The sequence below is a fragment of the Nilaparvata lugens genome, chromosome 2 (genome assembly GCF_014356525.2).
Source record: "Nilaparvata lugens isolate BPH chromosome 2, ASM1435652v1, whole genome shotgun sequence".
NCBI lineage: Eukaryota > Metazoa > Arthropoda > Insecta > Hemiptera > Delphacidae > Nilaparvata > Nilaparvata lugens.
The window spans coordinates 32,941,213-32,960,137 of NC_052505.1; the positions used below are offsets into that span (position 1 = coordinate 32,941,213).

An 18,925-nucleotide genomic window follows, 5' to 3' on the forward strand; every position below is an offset into this window, starting at 1 on the left:
ACCAATCCAGTAGATACACAATTCACTGCTAGCTCCATCCAATTCGAATGTAATTTGCCTTACAAACTGCCCTGTTCTCTTGTTAATTAATTGTTTATTTCCATTAACAAATATTTTTAAATTGGTATATTTAGTTGAAAGAAGTTGATTACTTACTAAGCCATGTTTTTAATCATAAGTATGTTGAAGTTTTGCTAGTGGTTCATGACTGACAGTGAATCTATTCAATATTCAAAGATCGTAACCTAAGAACAGTCCACTCATATACATACAGTGTTATCAAATCCAATTTCTTTTTCTCAAGAATTGTTGTACAGATGGAAATTAATAATTAGATTAATTAATTTGGATTTTTGTTAAATAATAATTACTGTATCAAGAATTATTCAGGCCCTCAGCTAAGCGCCACCTGCACTTCACCCCATCGTCACTTCACCCCATCGTCACGCAGCCCTTTCTTATTCTATTGACTGGGCTATATAGATCAAACCTTAGTATGGCAATGCAAGACTTGGACAAAACATAACTAGGTTGATTAGCAACCTAGTAATAGAATAGTACTGATTGGCTATGTTGATATGATCGGATACTATCCAAAAACATCTTATTAGGCTGATTTTTGTTAAACATTGTTCAAAAGATAGTATAAGTGTAGCCTGTTTTATGTCTTGTTGACGGCCGTTCCTTGTTTATGTACCACGATGAATACCAATCAAATTCATAGGCAACGTAAAATTTGTAAAATATTAACTGTAAAGTAACTGGAAGGGCTCTCTGTAATAGAAACCGTAACTAATAGGTTGTAATGTAGAGCAGTAACTGCATGGTATGGGCTCAAAATCTTATATTTTTTATGAGCAACATGAAACAAAATAATCTAGTGTGTTACACCCGCACAACTTATGTATTTGTTTCAAGAACAACTGTAATGTAATAATTTAAAATATTGTGAATGCATTTGAGATTAGATAGAGAACCTTGTATTGCGGGTTGCCTATTCCGTAAGCAAGCAAGCAAGCAAGCAAGCAACCAAGCGGGCGGTTTAAGTTTATTTTTTTCAAGGATGGTGAGAAGCCCCTTCTAGTGCCCAGAAGAGAGACTCTTTTCTAGAGCCTATAGCCAGTTGATAGAGCTTATAAATAGCTATTATCCAGGGTTATAATTTCAACAATCTTGGTTCAGTCATTTTTTTAGAAAATCGTCATAGAAGAATTACAAAATATATTTTCTTGAGAATGATGCGAATCTTCTGGTATCTTGTCAGAAACGAGACTTCTGTCAGTTACTCATTATCCGTCATTTTGTTGCATTCTGTTGAATTTCTCCGGTTTGCTTCCTTATGGTATGAGAACCCTAAGTTTGAAATGACAAGTTAATCCGTTAATTAGGAATGGAGAGACAGTGCCTTATTGTGTTCACATGTTTTATTAAATGTAGCAGAAAAGTCTTAAAGGCTCGAATTTCAGAATATAGCAGATAGTCCAGGCAAAGGATGCTCGAAAAAGGTATGAAGGAAAAATATGGAGTACAATTTTTGACCAATTGAATAAAAACATTAAATGGTGGAATAATACATTAAATTGAAGAGAATTGAATGCTCTACAGTCTCACATTCAACATTTGTCTTTGCATTTTTGAAACGTTGTTAGATCTGAAGGTGAAAAAAGTGGTTTCTTCAAAATGTAACACCACGTTTACCTAGAAAACTATATGAGAGATGTTGAAGAATATTCCAGATAAACCTTGTAGGCAAATTTGTGAGCTTCAATGCCGTATTCGATAATGTCTGTAAGACGCATATTGTTCGAGTTATATGCGAGAAACCAAAATACGGTACCATCAAACCACTCCCACCCCATTTTGATATGTGTACCCCCCTAACTATCCTTAAAATAGCTGCGTTGTCAAAAATTGTCCCAAAGTTTTTCGTTTATAAACTTTCGTTTACTGGACTAAGATGGGAATGTGAAAAAGTGATTCTCATTTGGCAACATAACTTTTCTTTTCTCCCTGTGGAGTGTGGAGCTTCCGTCCGAGAGGGAAGATAAATTCAAGAGAAGCAAAGAAGCTTTCTCAAACTGTAGGATACATTTTAAGTTGGATTATGCTGAGAGTTCTTGCGTGTACCCTTTGGTCATTTTTCCATATTTTATAAGATTTCCAGACAAGAGAACAACATGTCAAGAGTTTCTTTTTTTCACGCTGCATGGTGTATAAGTAAAACTTGGAATTGGAATGAGAATTATTATAAAGCACGTAATAATGCAATAAACACGGTGACAAAGAGGACAATTTTCAACCGAAGATTGTAAAATGAATTTGGAAAAATAACACAGTACGTTGACAACTTTTTTTTCTTTTTGTGAAGGAATTGTTGACACGAGGGTGTCTGAACAAGTCAACTTCTGTTATTATTGAATAATGAACCAATTCTTTATCTCTGAAAACAAAGTTCCTGTCATCCTGTGAGAATGCATGGGCTACAAAGCACCCTTTGAAATATACCCAATGACGGCTTCATACATTTAGAATATGATTTAACTACAAAAGGTTTCAACTCAATTTTTTTTTCTGTTATGTTACACTTGATTTATGATCTCTCATCGATAAGTGGAACTTTTACAGGAACGCTATTACCTGGAAAACGCTTTTCAAATTTTATTTTTTATCAACAGAATTTTATTGGGGATTCTTCCTCACAATTCAAGAGAAAAATGAAATAACAACTTAATATGTTGTTAATTTCTTGTTGAGTTGTTCAGTTTTATCATGTTTGGTCAATTTATTCAAGAATTCACGTTTGAATTGAATGAATCATAATAAATCTAGAACTAGATTATTGAGCTACTGTATATATTTTTGATCAAAATAATACCAGTTAATATACATATACTTTCTGAGAGGGAAGATCGTGGCTGGGCTGAAGGGAAATATTTAATTCTTCCATGATTCCCATCACTCAGGCGAGTTAAAAAACCTTTTTTCTTTTTTTCATATTATTTAATTTCTATTTTGTATTTTTTATGTCTTGAATGCGTGTATCGCTGATATTTAAAAGATATTAATATAAAATTCAAGTTGTCTCAATCAAAATTATCCAAATAAGATACAGTGAACAGAAAGGTCCTGATGTCACCAGTCTCATCATATTTATCAATAGTTTTTAGAATAGCCTCATCAATTTTTCTGTATTTGATCTTCCTTCTTTACCCTTCCAAATTCATTGGTTTCGTCATCCACAAAGATGCTGAATTCTCAGCTTTATCCATCAAAGTAATGATCAAATTAATCGTTTATTTTGGATTTCGATTTACCTAACAAAGCATTGAATTTGGAGTTCCAACCTTCAACTGCATTCGTTGTTTGATGCCTTATTTCATAATAATTCAATTGTTTGATATCGTTCCTTAGATTTTATAAAATAATAGAAAAGAAGCCTTCTCAAGATGTTTTTTTATAAAAATAAATTGTTTATCTACTCAGTACACAGAATTATATCTGAAATTGATCTATGAATAGTTTCCATTCAGTGATAGAAGCGTGTGGACCTATGGAAAGGGTCGACTATTAGCTGCCAATTACCTCGCAGGTAGAGACCTGGCCCAGACTTGAAAAAATGCCCCCAAAAATGTCCAACCACCAGAGGCGGCCCTACATGAAGGCGAACAAGGCGGTGCCTGGGGCCCCGCGCTCCTCTGGGGCCCCACACAGAAAAAAATTAAGAAGTAATTTTAAAATTCAATATTTCAATTTAAAATATCCTACATAATCGGCAAAACTTCGATCCTATGCACAACTAATTTCTAGATTATGATTATTGTTTACTCAAACGCACTTGGATGGGCATTAACTATTAGCTGCTAGGCTAACTGTAGTTTCGGCGTTTGCCGCACTGGCGACTACCGTCTGAGTCATCTGTCTTCTGTTACACCGTCATGTGCTGCAGTCTAGCGGCAGTGTGTTTCTCTCACGACTCACGTCTCAAATGAATAGGTTATGGCTATGTTAATAACCATATTATTCCCAATTAGTCCCAAAAGGTATTGGTCCCAAAAAGTACTGGCCCCAAAGCTCCTAAAACCGAAATTGTGTTTGGAGCAAGTTTCAGCCTTCACTTATTTGGGCTCCACTCTCACCTATGAAAAGGTGAAAAATTCAAGAATATTTTTGGAGAAATTCATAGGACTTTGAAAAGTAAAGTAAGGGAAGACACAAAGTTCTATTCTATAACCATTGCTTTCTCAGTGTTTACATACGGAAGCGAATCATGGGTTCTAAAAAGAGATCAGTAGAATTCAAGCGACTAAGATGCGCTTTCTAAGGAGTGTAAAAGTATGCACAAAATTGGATCTACTCTGAAATAAGGACATTTGAAAGGTTGAGCCACTGAATAAAGAGATCAAAACATTTCGAAGTAGATGGAAAATACACATTGACAGAATGCCAACCGGTAAAATCCCCGTGAAAGCTCTTCATGACAAACCAGCAGCCAAGATAGATGTTGGGAGACCAAGAAGAAAGTTGCCCCAAAATCAAGCATGAATATGAAGGTAAATTTCAATTTGTGAAAGTTTTTTCAAAGACCGGAACAGGCAGCCATGCCTATAAAGCAGCCAAAATTATATTAGTCTATGTTAATCTACATAACACAACTTGAAGGGATGCGTGGAGAATTCAAAATATTTTTCTTTATATTATTGAATATTGTGAGGATTAACGGTTTCATTTTCTGTTTCTTGATTGATAAGAATTCACAAGCAATTGAATTTTACGTTGTGCGGCTATTAATAGATTTCAAACGAAAAAATAATAGGAAAACAGAAATTGTCGTCACCGAACAAACTTGGCTAAAGGCGCCAATTATGACTATAAAAATCGACTTTGTTGTGACATGAACAACGTTTTGCAATAAGTTTGAATAAAATCAATTTGATTTTCAATTCATATTTATTTCTTTATTATATGGCCATTTATATTAGATTTGAAAATCCACTCTAATTAAATAATTGTAATGTAAGACAGGAAAAACGAGAGTTTAGGGTCAAGTGAAGATTCAGGGTCGGGCAAATATTAGATACTTTAATCAAAGACTGGAAGAACAAAAGCTGACAAGTGATATCTTCATTCCCTGTTGCTTGTGAGTTGTTTGCAGGGATGCGATTGGATTGTCTCCTTAGTCAACGAGAGTGCAGGGAGGACATCATTTGGTGAGTTTGACGAGAGAGAGAGAGAGAGAGAGAGAGAGAAAATTAATTATTGTGATTGTTCAGAGGGGAAATCTATTGTCGAAAGCCACTTCACTTCCAGTATCTTAATCTCATTTACAGTTAGATTCACGTCAAACTCTCGGAATTTCTTATAATCATTGTGAATAACATCAAAGCTTTGCATTCTACCAATACTGACAGTATCAAGTGAATCTCATTGTATAAGAGGATAGGACTGATGATGAGATTAAAGGAATGCTTCTTTCCAATGCCAGTAATCTCTCTCCATCTCCTTCAGCTATATTGGCTTACTGATCCATAGTTCTAGTACCTAATATTTGAGCATTTCAATATTGGCTCAATATTCAATTTAGTTCGGAAACAAGTTTCTAATAATTATGCAAATCTCCTAGAACTTAATAACACATAACTCCAATGGGATCAATGTTACTTGAGTGCACACACTTATCTTAGTCTATGTAAATCCTGTAGATAGAGGAAACAGAGGAGGAAGTTCTATTTGAATATAATTATTGTTAGAGATTGAGGCTCGTTGACCTGAATATACTGGTTAATGAGTGAGGAAAATGGAGCAGATTTATCAAGAGAAGGGCTTTATGAAGTATCAAAATACAGTGAGTATAGCGGGAATTAGGTTTCCAGGATAATCATGATGAATCAGGTGAAGAATATTATAATGCTGATTTAAAAAATAGTTGAATATGCCCAATATTATCACAGTATCGTTGTATAATGCAGAATAAGGGTGGTTTTCTCCTATCATATAATTTCAAAGTATAATCCTATTCTATTAAGCGAGCAAGTTCTGTTTGTAGGTACTTTATGTCAATTATGTATGTTTTCGGGTATGTTCGATGGAACTCCAAAGCTGTTCAAACAATATTGATGATAATTACGATTATTATAAGTTTATGATAAAGAAATTATTTTAGCTGGGACTAGTTTTCGGAAAAATTCGCTGAAGTTCCGACTTCAAACTCCCCATCACATCCATCTTTTGCGAGGTCTGCCCACACTTCTCCTTCCAACTGGGTTATAGACATGACTGATGCCTTGAGAATCCTGTCGCTCTCCATCCTTTGAACATGATATTTCCTGTTCTGCTGATTCTCTTCAATTTTCTACCATATAGATATTATATTGAGCTCTTTTCTTACATTACAAATCCTATCTTCCATTGTGCATCCTTTCACTCCTCTTAAAAATCTAATTTCGGCAGCACTGCCATATAAAATCGTTGCAATAGCCATCACCTTATAGAATTTAAGCTTTATCTCTCTCCTGGCTCTATTTTTCAAAGTCCGATTCATTGTTCCATACATGGATTGGAATCTGTCCAGTTTCACATTCAGGTCTTGGTCCATTTCGTAGGTAATATCGCAACCCGAATACTTGAAGTGTGATACTTGCTCCAGGACTTTATTATCAAAAACTATTCTAAATCTTAAAGGAGCTTTGCCCAGAAAAACCTCACTTTTGCTGAATAAGATCTTCATATCATACTAAGGAGATTCAGATGGTATAATGCTCTCTGCAGATCATCCTCAGTTTCTTGTAATATTACTTGATCGTCAGCGAACCACAATGAACTGAGAACCACCCTAGGAGATATCTGGATGCCTGGTTATATCTTCTGCTTCCAACTTCAACACAGATCATCAGCATAACACATTGAACAATGTTGGAGAGAGTGGGCAACCTTGTCTTAAGCCAACATTGGTGCAAATTTACTCTACAGATGGAATTAAATAGAGAATGCATTTATTCAAATGCTAATTAATATATAATTATCAATTAACGAAAATCCTAAATAAATGCTGTAAATCACCCCGAAGACTTCTGCTACTGCAGACATTGAAACAGGGGTTAACAGCAGGTAGAAATACGATGAGAACTACTATCCAAAAATCAGTTGCCAGCCCGGGAATCGAACCCGGTACCTCCCAATTGCCAGTCAGGAATACTTACCCTTACACCAAACTGACAATCTCTGGATAGCAGCGCTCATTTTATACGAAGCCATAGCGGCCAACCAGTTTACAGATGGAAATAAATAGAGAATGCATTTATTCAAATGCTAATTGATTATCGATTAACGAGAGAAAAGAGAGAAAAAGGTATGAGAACGGCTTAGTATCTCATAAAAAGAAGTGATTCCAAGGTGGGTGTGATTGGGGGTGTTACTCGAATTGAAAATACTTTCAGAAGATATTCACATTATCAATCAGTACCATGCGAATCAGAAATGAAATACATGAGTGGTATTGAGAATGTGAATATCTTCTAAACGGTTTGAGATATCGATGTGCGGTTTTCGCCATTCATTTTTCTTGAAATTCCGTATCGAAATCATGCATCACATGACCACCTTACTATTAAAAAAAAAAAGTTGCACTCAAAATGGCGGACCATATTTTTAAAGTCATAGAAAAGTTGTATTTTCAATTCGAGTAACATCTCCAATCACACCCAACTTGGAATCACTTCTTTTTACTTTCCTTGCCCTATAACCATAGGTAAGGAAAGTATTGCTTTCCGAAAAAAATTAAGGTACCCCAATTACTAAATATCTATATGTTCCAAGGTCCCCTGAGTCCAAAAAGTGTGTGTGTATGTGTGTGTGTGTGTGTGTGTGTGTGTGTGTGTGTGTGTGTTGTGTGTGTGTGTGTGTGTGTGTGTGTGTGTGTACACGATATCTCATCTCCCAATTAACGGAATGACTTGAAATTTGGAACCTAAGGTCCTTCCCCTATAAGGATCCGACACGAACAATTTCGATCAAATTCAATCAAAGATGGCGGCTAAAATGGCGAAAATGTTGTCAAAAACAGGGTTTTTCGCGATTTTCTCGAAAACGGCTCCAACGATTTTGATCAAATTTATAACTGAAATAGTCATTGATAAGCTCTATCAACTGCCACAAGTCTCCTATCTGTAAAAATTCCAGGAGCTCTGCCCCATCTATGCAAAGTATGATTTTAGATTCTATATTATCAGGCTTCAGATACAATTTAAACAAAAAATTTCAAGTGGAACATATTAAGCATGAAAATCTCTACAATTAATGTTCAGTAACATTTTCACCTAAAATTTAAAATAATAAGCTCGAAATTCGAGAAAATGTGATTATCCAATATTGCAAACTGTAGGCAACTGTTGATTCTATTAAATGATTCACTATCAAGAGATAGCAGACTTCGTGTGTCTCCAGTGTTATTGTCTTGTCACCAGCTGTCTTGGATCTTTCAATAGTAGAATTGAGATGCGCGTGAACACTATCGTCAGGTGATAAATTTTCATAACATCAAGGAAAGTTGTGTGAGTGCGCCACACCAGATTTTTATGAGATACTAAGCCGTTCTCAGACTTTTTTCTCTCTTTTCTGCTTTGAATAGTATTGTTTAATAATGTGAATATTTCCGAAACGGTTTGAGATATCGATATGCGGTTTCCGCCATTCATTTTTCTTGAAATTCCCTATTGAAATCATGTATCTCATGACCACCTTCCTATTTTAAAAAATGAAATTTCATTCAATATGGCGGATCCTAGATGGCGGACCAGATATTTAAAGTCATTGTAAAATAGTTTTTTTCAATTTGAGTATTTAAGGATCCCCAATCACACCCACCGTCAAATTACCTTTGTGTATGAGATATTAAGCCGTTCTCGGACTTTTCACATACCCTGTACGTCTTTCATCAATTCTACCATAACGCGTATAGTAGAGTCTGGTTTCTCATTTCTGAATTGGTCTTCCTAAAAACATATTGCCCATATATTGTCAAAATCCCAAGCTGCGAGAAAAACAATCTTACTGAGTCACATCTTTCAGGCTATTACGGATATATAGGTTCTTTGTGTTTAATAATTAGTCATGGATTAATTTCATCTGGTTTATTCTATTTTGTTGGTTGTTTATTTGATCGTTTTAGTTCACGGAGTTTATTTTTGATACAAAGACCATATTATGCCAAATGTGCATGAATTACTGCATGATATACAGATTTCAATGTTTGGACAATACAAACACTGGAAATTTGCCTTGAAGCTTAAAGACCAGGGGAAATCTTTTTCATAACATGGAAAACATGATTATCCTATGTCAGATTACAGTCCACTAATTAATTAATAAGCCCAAAAACTTTGTACTATCTTCTGTTGCTAAAATTCAATTATTCAATTCCACCCTAGAATATCGATTTTGGTTCCTACTCTGCTTTGTCATACATGAGATAATTATTGATTTACTTGAGTTCAAAATAAGATTTTAGCAATTTAGATAATTATTAATAGAGGCTATTCCAATAGCAGATGAGATTTCTACATCCTGAACTGATCTACCAGAGAATATTATATATTTGCATCATCGGCATTTATAGACAGACAGACGCTCTATATTTCATTCATTCTACAGAATGAAAAAGATAGCTGGTGATAAATCAGGAGCTCAATTCACGAGCGAAGATCACCGTGTGCGACTCGCTGGTGATCGCATTCTCAAAACCAGAATTACATGATCATATTTATATTTATCCTACGAGTATATTCAATTTATTAATTATTTAAGTGTTTTGTTCAAACTAGATTCAAGGCTCGGATGCTCTTTAAAATAATATAAATTACGCGTAGTTTGAAAGTGTTCTTCAAACTACCATTCAAAGTTTCACATCTATTATATTTCAAGAGTTAATCAAACCTTCATCTACTGTTCTCCATCATCATTTAAAATCCTTCAAACTTTTATTTAGTGTACTCTAAACTTGTACTTGAACTGTGCAATATCAAGTTCTAAGAAGTTTGAAGTGTCTCTAGATTGGAAAGTAGTTGGGGAATTGAAAAACTCAGGGTAATTGCAAGATGAAGAAAGGGTTAACAAACCTTTGGATTAGTTTCGGGTGAGAAGCCCAATGCCTCACACTTGGCGGCAGCGATCAGTTCCGTCACTGAGGAATACGTTCGCGACGGAAAACAGCAGATCGGTCGCGAAATCAGCACAACACAAGCAGTGAAAATCAACCACGCGGCCAACATCGCATCGCACATCGCACTACTTGTGCAATCATACACTGGCAACGCCACTCCAGAGGTAGAGTCGAATTTTCCCTATTCCCTCAGCTTTGTCCCTTGAGAGACGCACGCATCTTTCTTTCCCTTCCTGTTTCACCTATTCCCACCCAGCGACAGCCTCAACTTTTCAATTTGCAATCATTGTCCATTTCGACTAAGGAGTTCACGTTCAAAACTATGTGACAGCAAACTGTGTGGGGTGTTATGAAACTCGTAGTCTGCACGAACTATGTTGAGAAGTTCAACATCAACTCCAACTTAAAGAGCACCAAACTCTGAGGAAACTTTCCTGAATTTTTGCCTGAAGTGTTCTGAATCTAAAATAAATTAATGGTATATGTCTGGATGCACAAATACTCAAATATTCCAAGTACTCTAGTCTGTTTGAAAAAACAAGACTCTATTGAAGACTACGAATATAAAGTGGATGAAGACAAATTTGATTCGTGTGGAATATTCTGTACTCAATTTATAGATAACACTGTTATTGTTCATATACCATCAAAGTCAATTTTTGAAGAAATCTTCCTCCAGTACAATCAAAAATGATTCTAATGGTATGTTCTTTGATGAGTTTATTCCATATTGGGATATATGGGATAACCCAATATTAAGTAACACTTATACTGAAACATCTATATCCATTTGGAAAGAATAGAAAATATTACTCAATCAAGAGCTTAATTATACTGCGACTGTCTGAATTCAAAATAAACATGCATTTAATTGCGGTGAAACTGTGAGTGAGATTGCCTGCGAACCGCGAACGAGCTAGCAGTGCTAGCTAGCTCTGGCCACTCGGTCACTGGTCGACCAGCTCTCACTGGACCAGCGGTAGTACGCGTATGCGACTGGACATACATGCAAAATTGCAAACAATTTCAATAATCATGGGAAAATTACACAGAAATTCATTTAATGATGTTTGGCAATAATGATCTAAATTTATGGGAATCGTGGCTCAACATCATATTAGGAAAAAACTCTTGGTTCCATGACATTCAATTCTCAGAAGGTGCTTCTACTCGAGATTGATATTTATTAAAGAATATTTATAATAGCCTATATCTGTTATGACACATAAAACTTAGTACACATAATGAGAAATGAGTCCAGATACTCTTTGCTGCAGCTCATCGTGCAGGGGAAGATAGATGGAAGGAGAGGACCAGGAAGACGAAGAATATCCTGGTTACACAATCTTAGGGAATGGACCGGGAAGATGAAGACATCTGTTGAACTTTTCCGAATTGCTGTCAACAGAGCTGGTAGCCAACGTCCGAAACGGATAGCACTACAAGAAGAAGATCTGTTATGACTTATGGCTCCAATTATATGATTTATCTTGGAATTTCTTGATCAATACTGTAGTCTACACATCTAGCATCCCATAACTGAGTGAGTTTTTCCTTCTCAAGACTGAATACAATCTCGCTTTGAATTTCCCTTCGAACCTTTTTACTCATTTACACTTTTCTAACTTCTGCTAATGTATTGAGGAAAAAGGGCTAAAAATTTCGTTGAGGGCTATTAAAATTCACGGCTTATAAAACCCAGTGGGATCGATTTCCCTCCAGGGATTGATGAAAATAGATAAAGGATTGATGCTATATAATTCCCTTTCTATTATTTAAAATGATGCGTGCAAAAACTTCAATCAATTACCTCTGTATCTTTCTTTGATTGGAAAAGTATTCTTTTCTTCACCACGTTTTACAACCTGTAACATTATCTTTAATAGGTATCAACGCCAATCATTCAACGTTTGGCTTCAATTTGTAGCCATATTCTTTCCAATGTATCATTGGAGAAACTCTTTTCCAAATTCAATATACTCTTTGAAATCTTATAGGTACAGACTTGGAAATGGTATCAATCTCTTCCTTATCAAATGAAGAAAGAGACTATCCGTGATGGCAAACTAAAAGAATTTGTAATCATGGAAAACGACGAGATGGCGGCAAAGTATTGTAAATTTTCATGGAATCGCTTGTAGTAAATTCTATTATTATTCTATTGAATATAATACATATAATAGAATATAATATCATATTATATTAAGCGAGCAATTTCTGTATATATCTGGCTATTTTTATATCTGGTTATTTATGTTTTTCGGATCTCGAAAACGGCTCTAACGATTTCCACGAAATTTGACGTAATTATCATCTGTTTTCCAAGGATGAATTATCCTTGTCGTTCAGCGAGTTTTCCAAAGAATAAGACCTAGTGCAATCGAATCTTTATATCATAAATTTGAAACATTGTAGGTTTATGATATAAAGATTCGATTGCACTAGGTCTTATTCTTTGGAAAACTCGCTGAACGACAAGGATAATTCATCCTTGGAAAACAGATGATAATTACGTCGTCTCTCGATAACAGAAGATGCGTGTGCCTGTGTGGGAAAGAGACAGAATTATTTCCAGCTGTGTAATCATAATCAATGAGCGAGAAATTTTATCTAGCTAGACAATTTAATCGATTTGATCAACATAATCTGATTTGTTGACATGACATGATAATCCTCCTAAACTAGAGTACATCATAATTTTCAAAGTTGATCATTATTTGACAATTTCAAGTGATTAGTGAGTGTTATTTTGTTATTCAATTTGGTTTGTATATAATCTAAATTATAATCTTTTTGTTTTCAAATGTTTGAACAGAAAATTGAACCTGAATTCAAGTGTATGGAACATAACCTACTTTCTGGACTATTTATAGTGTATAAATAAATCAAAATTCGGGAAAGAAACAGTTTTGGGCTGTGCCTGTTAAACTGCGTTTACACCAAAGCTATTAACAAAATGTTAATAACTCAATTCTTATAGATTCTATTAGATTGAACATAACTTATACACATGATGAGCGTATGTGTTTGTCAAGTTCCGCTCCATCTATTAGAATCTATAAGAATTAAGTTATTAACATTTTGTTATTAACCTTGGTATAAACGCAGCTTTAGTACTTCCCCAATCATTTCAAAGAATTGTATTCGGTTTATCAAAAGTCAATGAATAAATAACGAGCGAAGCTCGGTGCCACGATATTATTCTACTGTATTGAGAATATCAGATCGATTCCACCATCTGGTAGTTTCAAAACAATCATACTGCAATATTCGAGTCACATCCCATTTATCTAAGTATTTAATTTATAACTTCAAAAATCTGGTGTGGCGCACTCACACAACTTTCCTTGCCATTATGAGAATTGATCACCTGACGCTAGTGTTCTCGCGCATCTCAAGTCTACTTATAAACAAAGATCTGAGCCAGCTGGTGACAGGACAATAACGCTGGAGACATACGAGGTCTGCTATCTCTCCATAGTGAATGATTCAATAGAATCAACAGTTGCCAACAGTTTGCAATTGGATAATCACATTTTCTCGAATTTCGAGCTTATTTTCAATTTTAGGTCAAAATGTTGCTGAACATTAATTGTAGAGATTTTCATGCTCAATCTTTTCCACTCGAAATTTTCTGTTCAAATTGTATCTGAAGCCTGATAATTGGGAATCTAAAATCAAACTTTGCATAGATGGGGCGGAGCTCCTGAAATTTATACAGATATGGGACTTGTGGCAGTTGATAGAGCTTATCGATGACTATTACAGGTATAACTTTTGACAACATTTTCTCCATTTTAGCCGCCATATTGAATTGCAGTTGATCGAAATTGTTCGTGTCGGATCCTTATATTGTAAGAACCTCAAGTTCCAAATTTCAAGTCATTCCGTTGAATGGGAGAAGAGATATCGTGTACACACACACACACACACACACACCACACACACCACACACACACCACACACACCACACACACACACACACACACCACACACACACCACAACACACACACACCACACACCACACACCACACACACACACACACACCACACACACACACACACCACAACACACACACACCACCACACACACACCACACACCACACACACACACACACACACACACACACACACACACACACACACACACACACACAACACACACACCACACACACACACACACACACAACACACACACACACACCACACACACACACACACACACACACACACACACACACACACACACACACACACACACACACGCGAGTATAGAAATTTAGAAATTGGGGTACCTTATTTTTTTCGGAAAGCAATACTTTCCTTACCTATGGTAATAGGGCAAGGAAAGTAAAAACTTGGAATCTGAATTTTTTGTGGACTTGATCTTACTCTCCACCATGTGAATGGGTTCGTCGCCAATCTGTCTCCCCGACAACTAAGCTTCTCGCAATTTTGATCACAGGCGTCAGTAAATCCCCTGGCAGGATATACCATTGCCATCAATATTAGTCTCCCCGACGTCTACTCCCCCACTAGAACGAAGGAGCATCTAATTCCCTACTAGAACGAAGGAGCATCTAATTCCCTACTAGAACGAAGGAGCATCTAATTCCCTACTAGAACGAAGGAGCATCTAATTCCCTACTAGAACGAAGGAGCATCTAATCCCCTACTAGAACGAAGGAGCTTGGATGTCGGCGACAGCCAAGCTCCTCTCAAGCTCACGACAACAGCTGATCCCCTATTAAACATTGAAACCAGCTTGAAGCGGGCGGGGAAGTAGTAAAACCACAGGCACTGTTTCATAAGACAATGTCTGTTTCACAGACAATGTGATATAACTCATCAAAAACCAATGAATGATTGGGAAAACCAGGCGTGATTTGAGGAAATCTATAGAGTAAGTGCATGAAATAATAATATATATATGTCAGTTTACTCGTGAAAACTCCGGCACTCAGAGCGTGCGAGCTTGGTTGTCGGGTTCGGTGACAACAACCAAGCTCCTTGCACGCTGGCATCAACTAGTCTCCCCGAAAGCCAATCCCCTACTGGTTCAGAGGGGACTAGTTGTCAGGACCGTAGACGACAACAAATCTCCTCGAACGCTCATGACAACCAAGCTCCCCGTCAGCTAAGCTGCTCTCTCAAGGAGCTCAGTTGACGCCGTCAACCAATACCCTCGAAAGTGGTTTTAAAAGGAGCTCTACTGACGGGAGCTTAGCTGTCGAGGCGACTTTCTAGAAGTATTTATTTTAAGCCTAGGTGATGATGAATGATAATACAATGAAGGTAAAGTTATGAATGAATAAACATTATAGTTTATTTTATCCACTTAAATTGATTTGAGTCTACTTTTCAGTCCAGGAAAAATCATGGAAAGAGTAATTAAAATAAGATTAATCTCTTGAATATTATATGTTGGGTATTTATGAACACTTTGGTGGTAGAATCGATCCGATATCTCTCACTATAACTTGAAAGCAATCGATAGAAAAATATTTGTCAGTTATAACCGCCATCCTGAATTTATCAATTAAGAAAAATATGTTTGTTGCTTTCATCATCAATATTCATATTTTAGTCCAGGCAACGAATGCTCAAAAAAATATAGAGAGAAAAGTTTGAAACACAATTTTTGACCACGCAGCTCTTTTAAGGGGTGTAAGGAGGTAAACATATCAAAAGTCCTCACTCCTACGCCCTGTGCTAAGGGGGTGGGGATGGTTTGAAAGTACCATATTTTGGTTTTAGCACATATCTCGACCAATATGCGTCTTTCGGAAATTTTATTGGAATAAAAAAATAAAGCTTACAAATAATTAACCTACAAGTTTCATCTGTAATATTTTTCCATATCTCTTTTAGTTTTCTAGGTATGAGCTCTCGAAAGTGTCACATTTTAAGAAAAACTCTTTCGTCGGCTCCGATTTTTTCATCTTTTTTGCCTTATAACTTTTCAACAATCGATTGAAAAAATCCGTGCTAATCATGAACTAATAGCAATATTATCTTTAATTTAATGTATTATTTCATCATTTTACGGATCTCCCTACGATTTTGCAGCCGATATAGTGTCGAGTGTAAAATCTTCAGTTTAATAACAGTTGATCAATTGACAGGGAAATTTGGAGGGAACGTTTTAGAACACAATATTTGACTTCTTAGCTTTGTTTGGACTAGTTAGAAGGTGAACATATCAGAAGTCCTCAACCCTACCCCTTGTGCTCAAGGGATGAAGGTGTTTTAAAAGTTTCTTTTTATCATTTCTGACTTACACGCATTTATCTTGGAGACAATGCATTTCAGCGACATCACTAACTGAACAAAAATAAAGCTAGATAAATTTCCTACAAGTTTTATTTAGTGGAGTTTTGTTATATCTCCTTTAGTTTTGAGATATTCACTTTTAAAAGGGTAAAATTTTTGTAAATACAGTTTTTCTTCCAACTTTTTGCACTTTCAGGGGTTATTACTCAACAACAATGCATCGAAAAAAATAAGTATTGGACGTTGGGTTGTAGAGAAATCAATTTTCTTTAATCTGATGTATTATTACACCATTCTATGTTTTCCATGAATTGTTATAGCAGCTTTAGAGTTGAGTGTGAATTTCTCAATACAGCAACAAGTGTCAACTTGCCGGTATTCCACCTTTAGCACAGGGGTTCGGGATTATGATTTTCAATATGTGTAGCTTCTAACTAGTCTTAATAAAGCTGCAGAGTCAAAAATTGTGTGTCTAAATTACATTGTCAAATAATCGATCGTTGCTGTATTGAGAATTTCACACTGTTACCTCTCCGCTTTTACATGATTGTTTACAAGTAGCAGCAAAGTCCTAAATTACCTCCATTTCAAATTTCATTCATTTGTATTCATTTCAGTGAAGAGTGAGCTACTCATGAGAGTTTGAAACCGCAATTCTTGTGAGCCCGTTTAGACGCTAAACGCGAATTTGCTAGAACAAAACAGGCGTACATAAGTTTGAAGCGTTGAGGTACAAAGAAGCTTATTGAAGTTTCAAGTCCGTGAAGTAGGCTACCTAATTGAGAATGCAGGGGATGAAACCAATAATGCGAGACAAGTTCCGTGTACCGACATTCCGGCACGATACAACACTGGAGATGAAATAATGAAGCCTTCTCCCAAACTCAAGTGTTGACCTGCACACATGACGGCCAAGGAATCTTATAATTTGATAAGATAAGACCGATTAGATAAGATAAGATACTTGACTTGATTAGATAAGACCGACAGAGAACGAATAAAATATTGTACCGAATTTGGTGCCCGAACAAATATACCTATTGCTATCCTCGGTGAATTAAGAATCTATAGGCAACATTTCAAGTTAATCAGTCCAGTAGTTCAGACGTGATGGGTCATTCGTGAATTTCCTATCCCGTACGTGTGTAAGCCAGTTCAAGTGAGAGGATGGTTTGATGTGATTGAGATGATCGAGCGTCGATGCCTATCAGCGGGATTGAACCCACGACCAGATTGCAGACAGAAGGATGCAACGCCTTAGTCGTCTCGGCTATCCTGATTGAATAGGTAACGTGAAATCATCACAGTTTAAAGTATATCACATGGTACTCCGACTGGAAATAATAAATCACTCCTGAACCTTAGCTGAGGGAAGATTTCGAGACTGAAACTCATGTACTACTAAATAAATATCAGTGTGTAAAATTTTAATCCCTCATATTTTTACTAGTTACCTACTCTTCAAACCCAATTCTGTTTTTATAAGGGTTTCAAGAAATTTAATTTTTTCATAAGTCAGCAGTCAACTCATTTTAATCACAATATTGAATTAATTTGTAAAGAGTAGGCCTATAGTTTTAGTATTTTCTCAAAAGTAGTAAATTTGCTTTAAAATTCGTCAAATTTCAAGTTGATTGTTGGTAAGTCTACATATTTCAACATTCATTGTTAAGACAGCTTTACTGTTTTCTAGTAGGTACCGTACAATACGTCAATAATTACTATTAAATTTCACGTGGAGACTAGACTTGAGTAGGCTATTTAGTTATTAAAAAGTTAGATAAGGGAGTAACGTTGAATACAAACCAAATTCCGTATAACCCGGGCGGTTCTATAGGGTACTTTTTGTTTTAAACTTTCATTTTAACCAAATTAAATGAACTATAGCAACAGACGATCAGAAAACTTTAATTTCAATTCCCAATCCCAGTTTTTTGACTGCTGCTGTGTACACGGAATGACTTGAAATTTGGAACTCAAGGTCCTTACAATATAATGATCCGACACGAACAATATCGATCAAATGCAATTCAAGATGGCAGCTAAATGGCTAAAATGTTGTCAAAAACATGGGTTTTTCGCGATTTTCTCGAAAACGGCTCCAACAATCTGTAAAAATTTCAGGAGCTCCGCCCCATCAATGCAAAGTTCGATTTTAGATTTCCAATTATCAGGCTTCAGATACAATCTAAAAAAATAAGTGGAAAAGATTGAGTATGAAAATCTCTACAATTAATGTTCAGTAACATTTGGCTATGGTATTGTTTTGTGGGGTGGAACCTATGTCACAACACTGTATCCCATAATTTTTTTCAAAAATCATTTATACATATAATTACCAGATCACTCAGAACTGATCATTTTTAGCCACTGTTTTTTCAGCTTAAGATACTTCCAATCAGAAATCTCTACATTTTTAAAGTACTAAAGCTGTTCTTTCTAAGAAGTCTTAATGCAAATCTTACTCGGGATGTCAGATATGACTTCAGGCGGGTT

General features: G+C 35.9%; 1 protein-coding gene across 1 annotated transcript in view; it reads right to left on the bottom strand.

Annotated features, from left to right (window-relative positions):
* The window catches only part of LOC111053840 (tyrosine-protein kinase receptor torso), a 320,170-nt gene extending 309,896 nt beyond the window's left edge, over nt 1-10,274 (bottom strand). The window contains exon 1 of the mRNA XM_039421048.1: nt 10,110-10,274. Within this exon, the coding sequence (XP_039276982.1) occupies nt 10,110-10,274 (165 nt within the window). The remainder of the gene's footprint in view (nt 1-10,109) is intronic.
* Between the last annotated feature and the right edge of the window lie 8,651 nt (nt 10,275-18,925).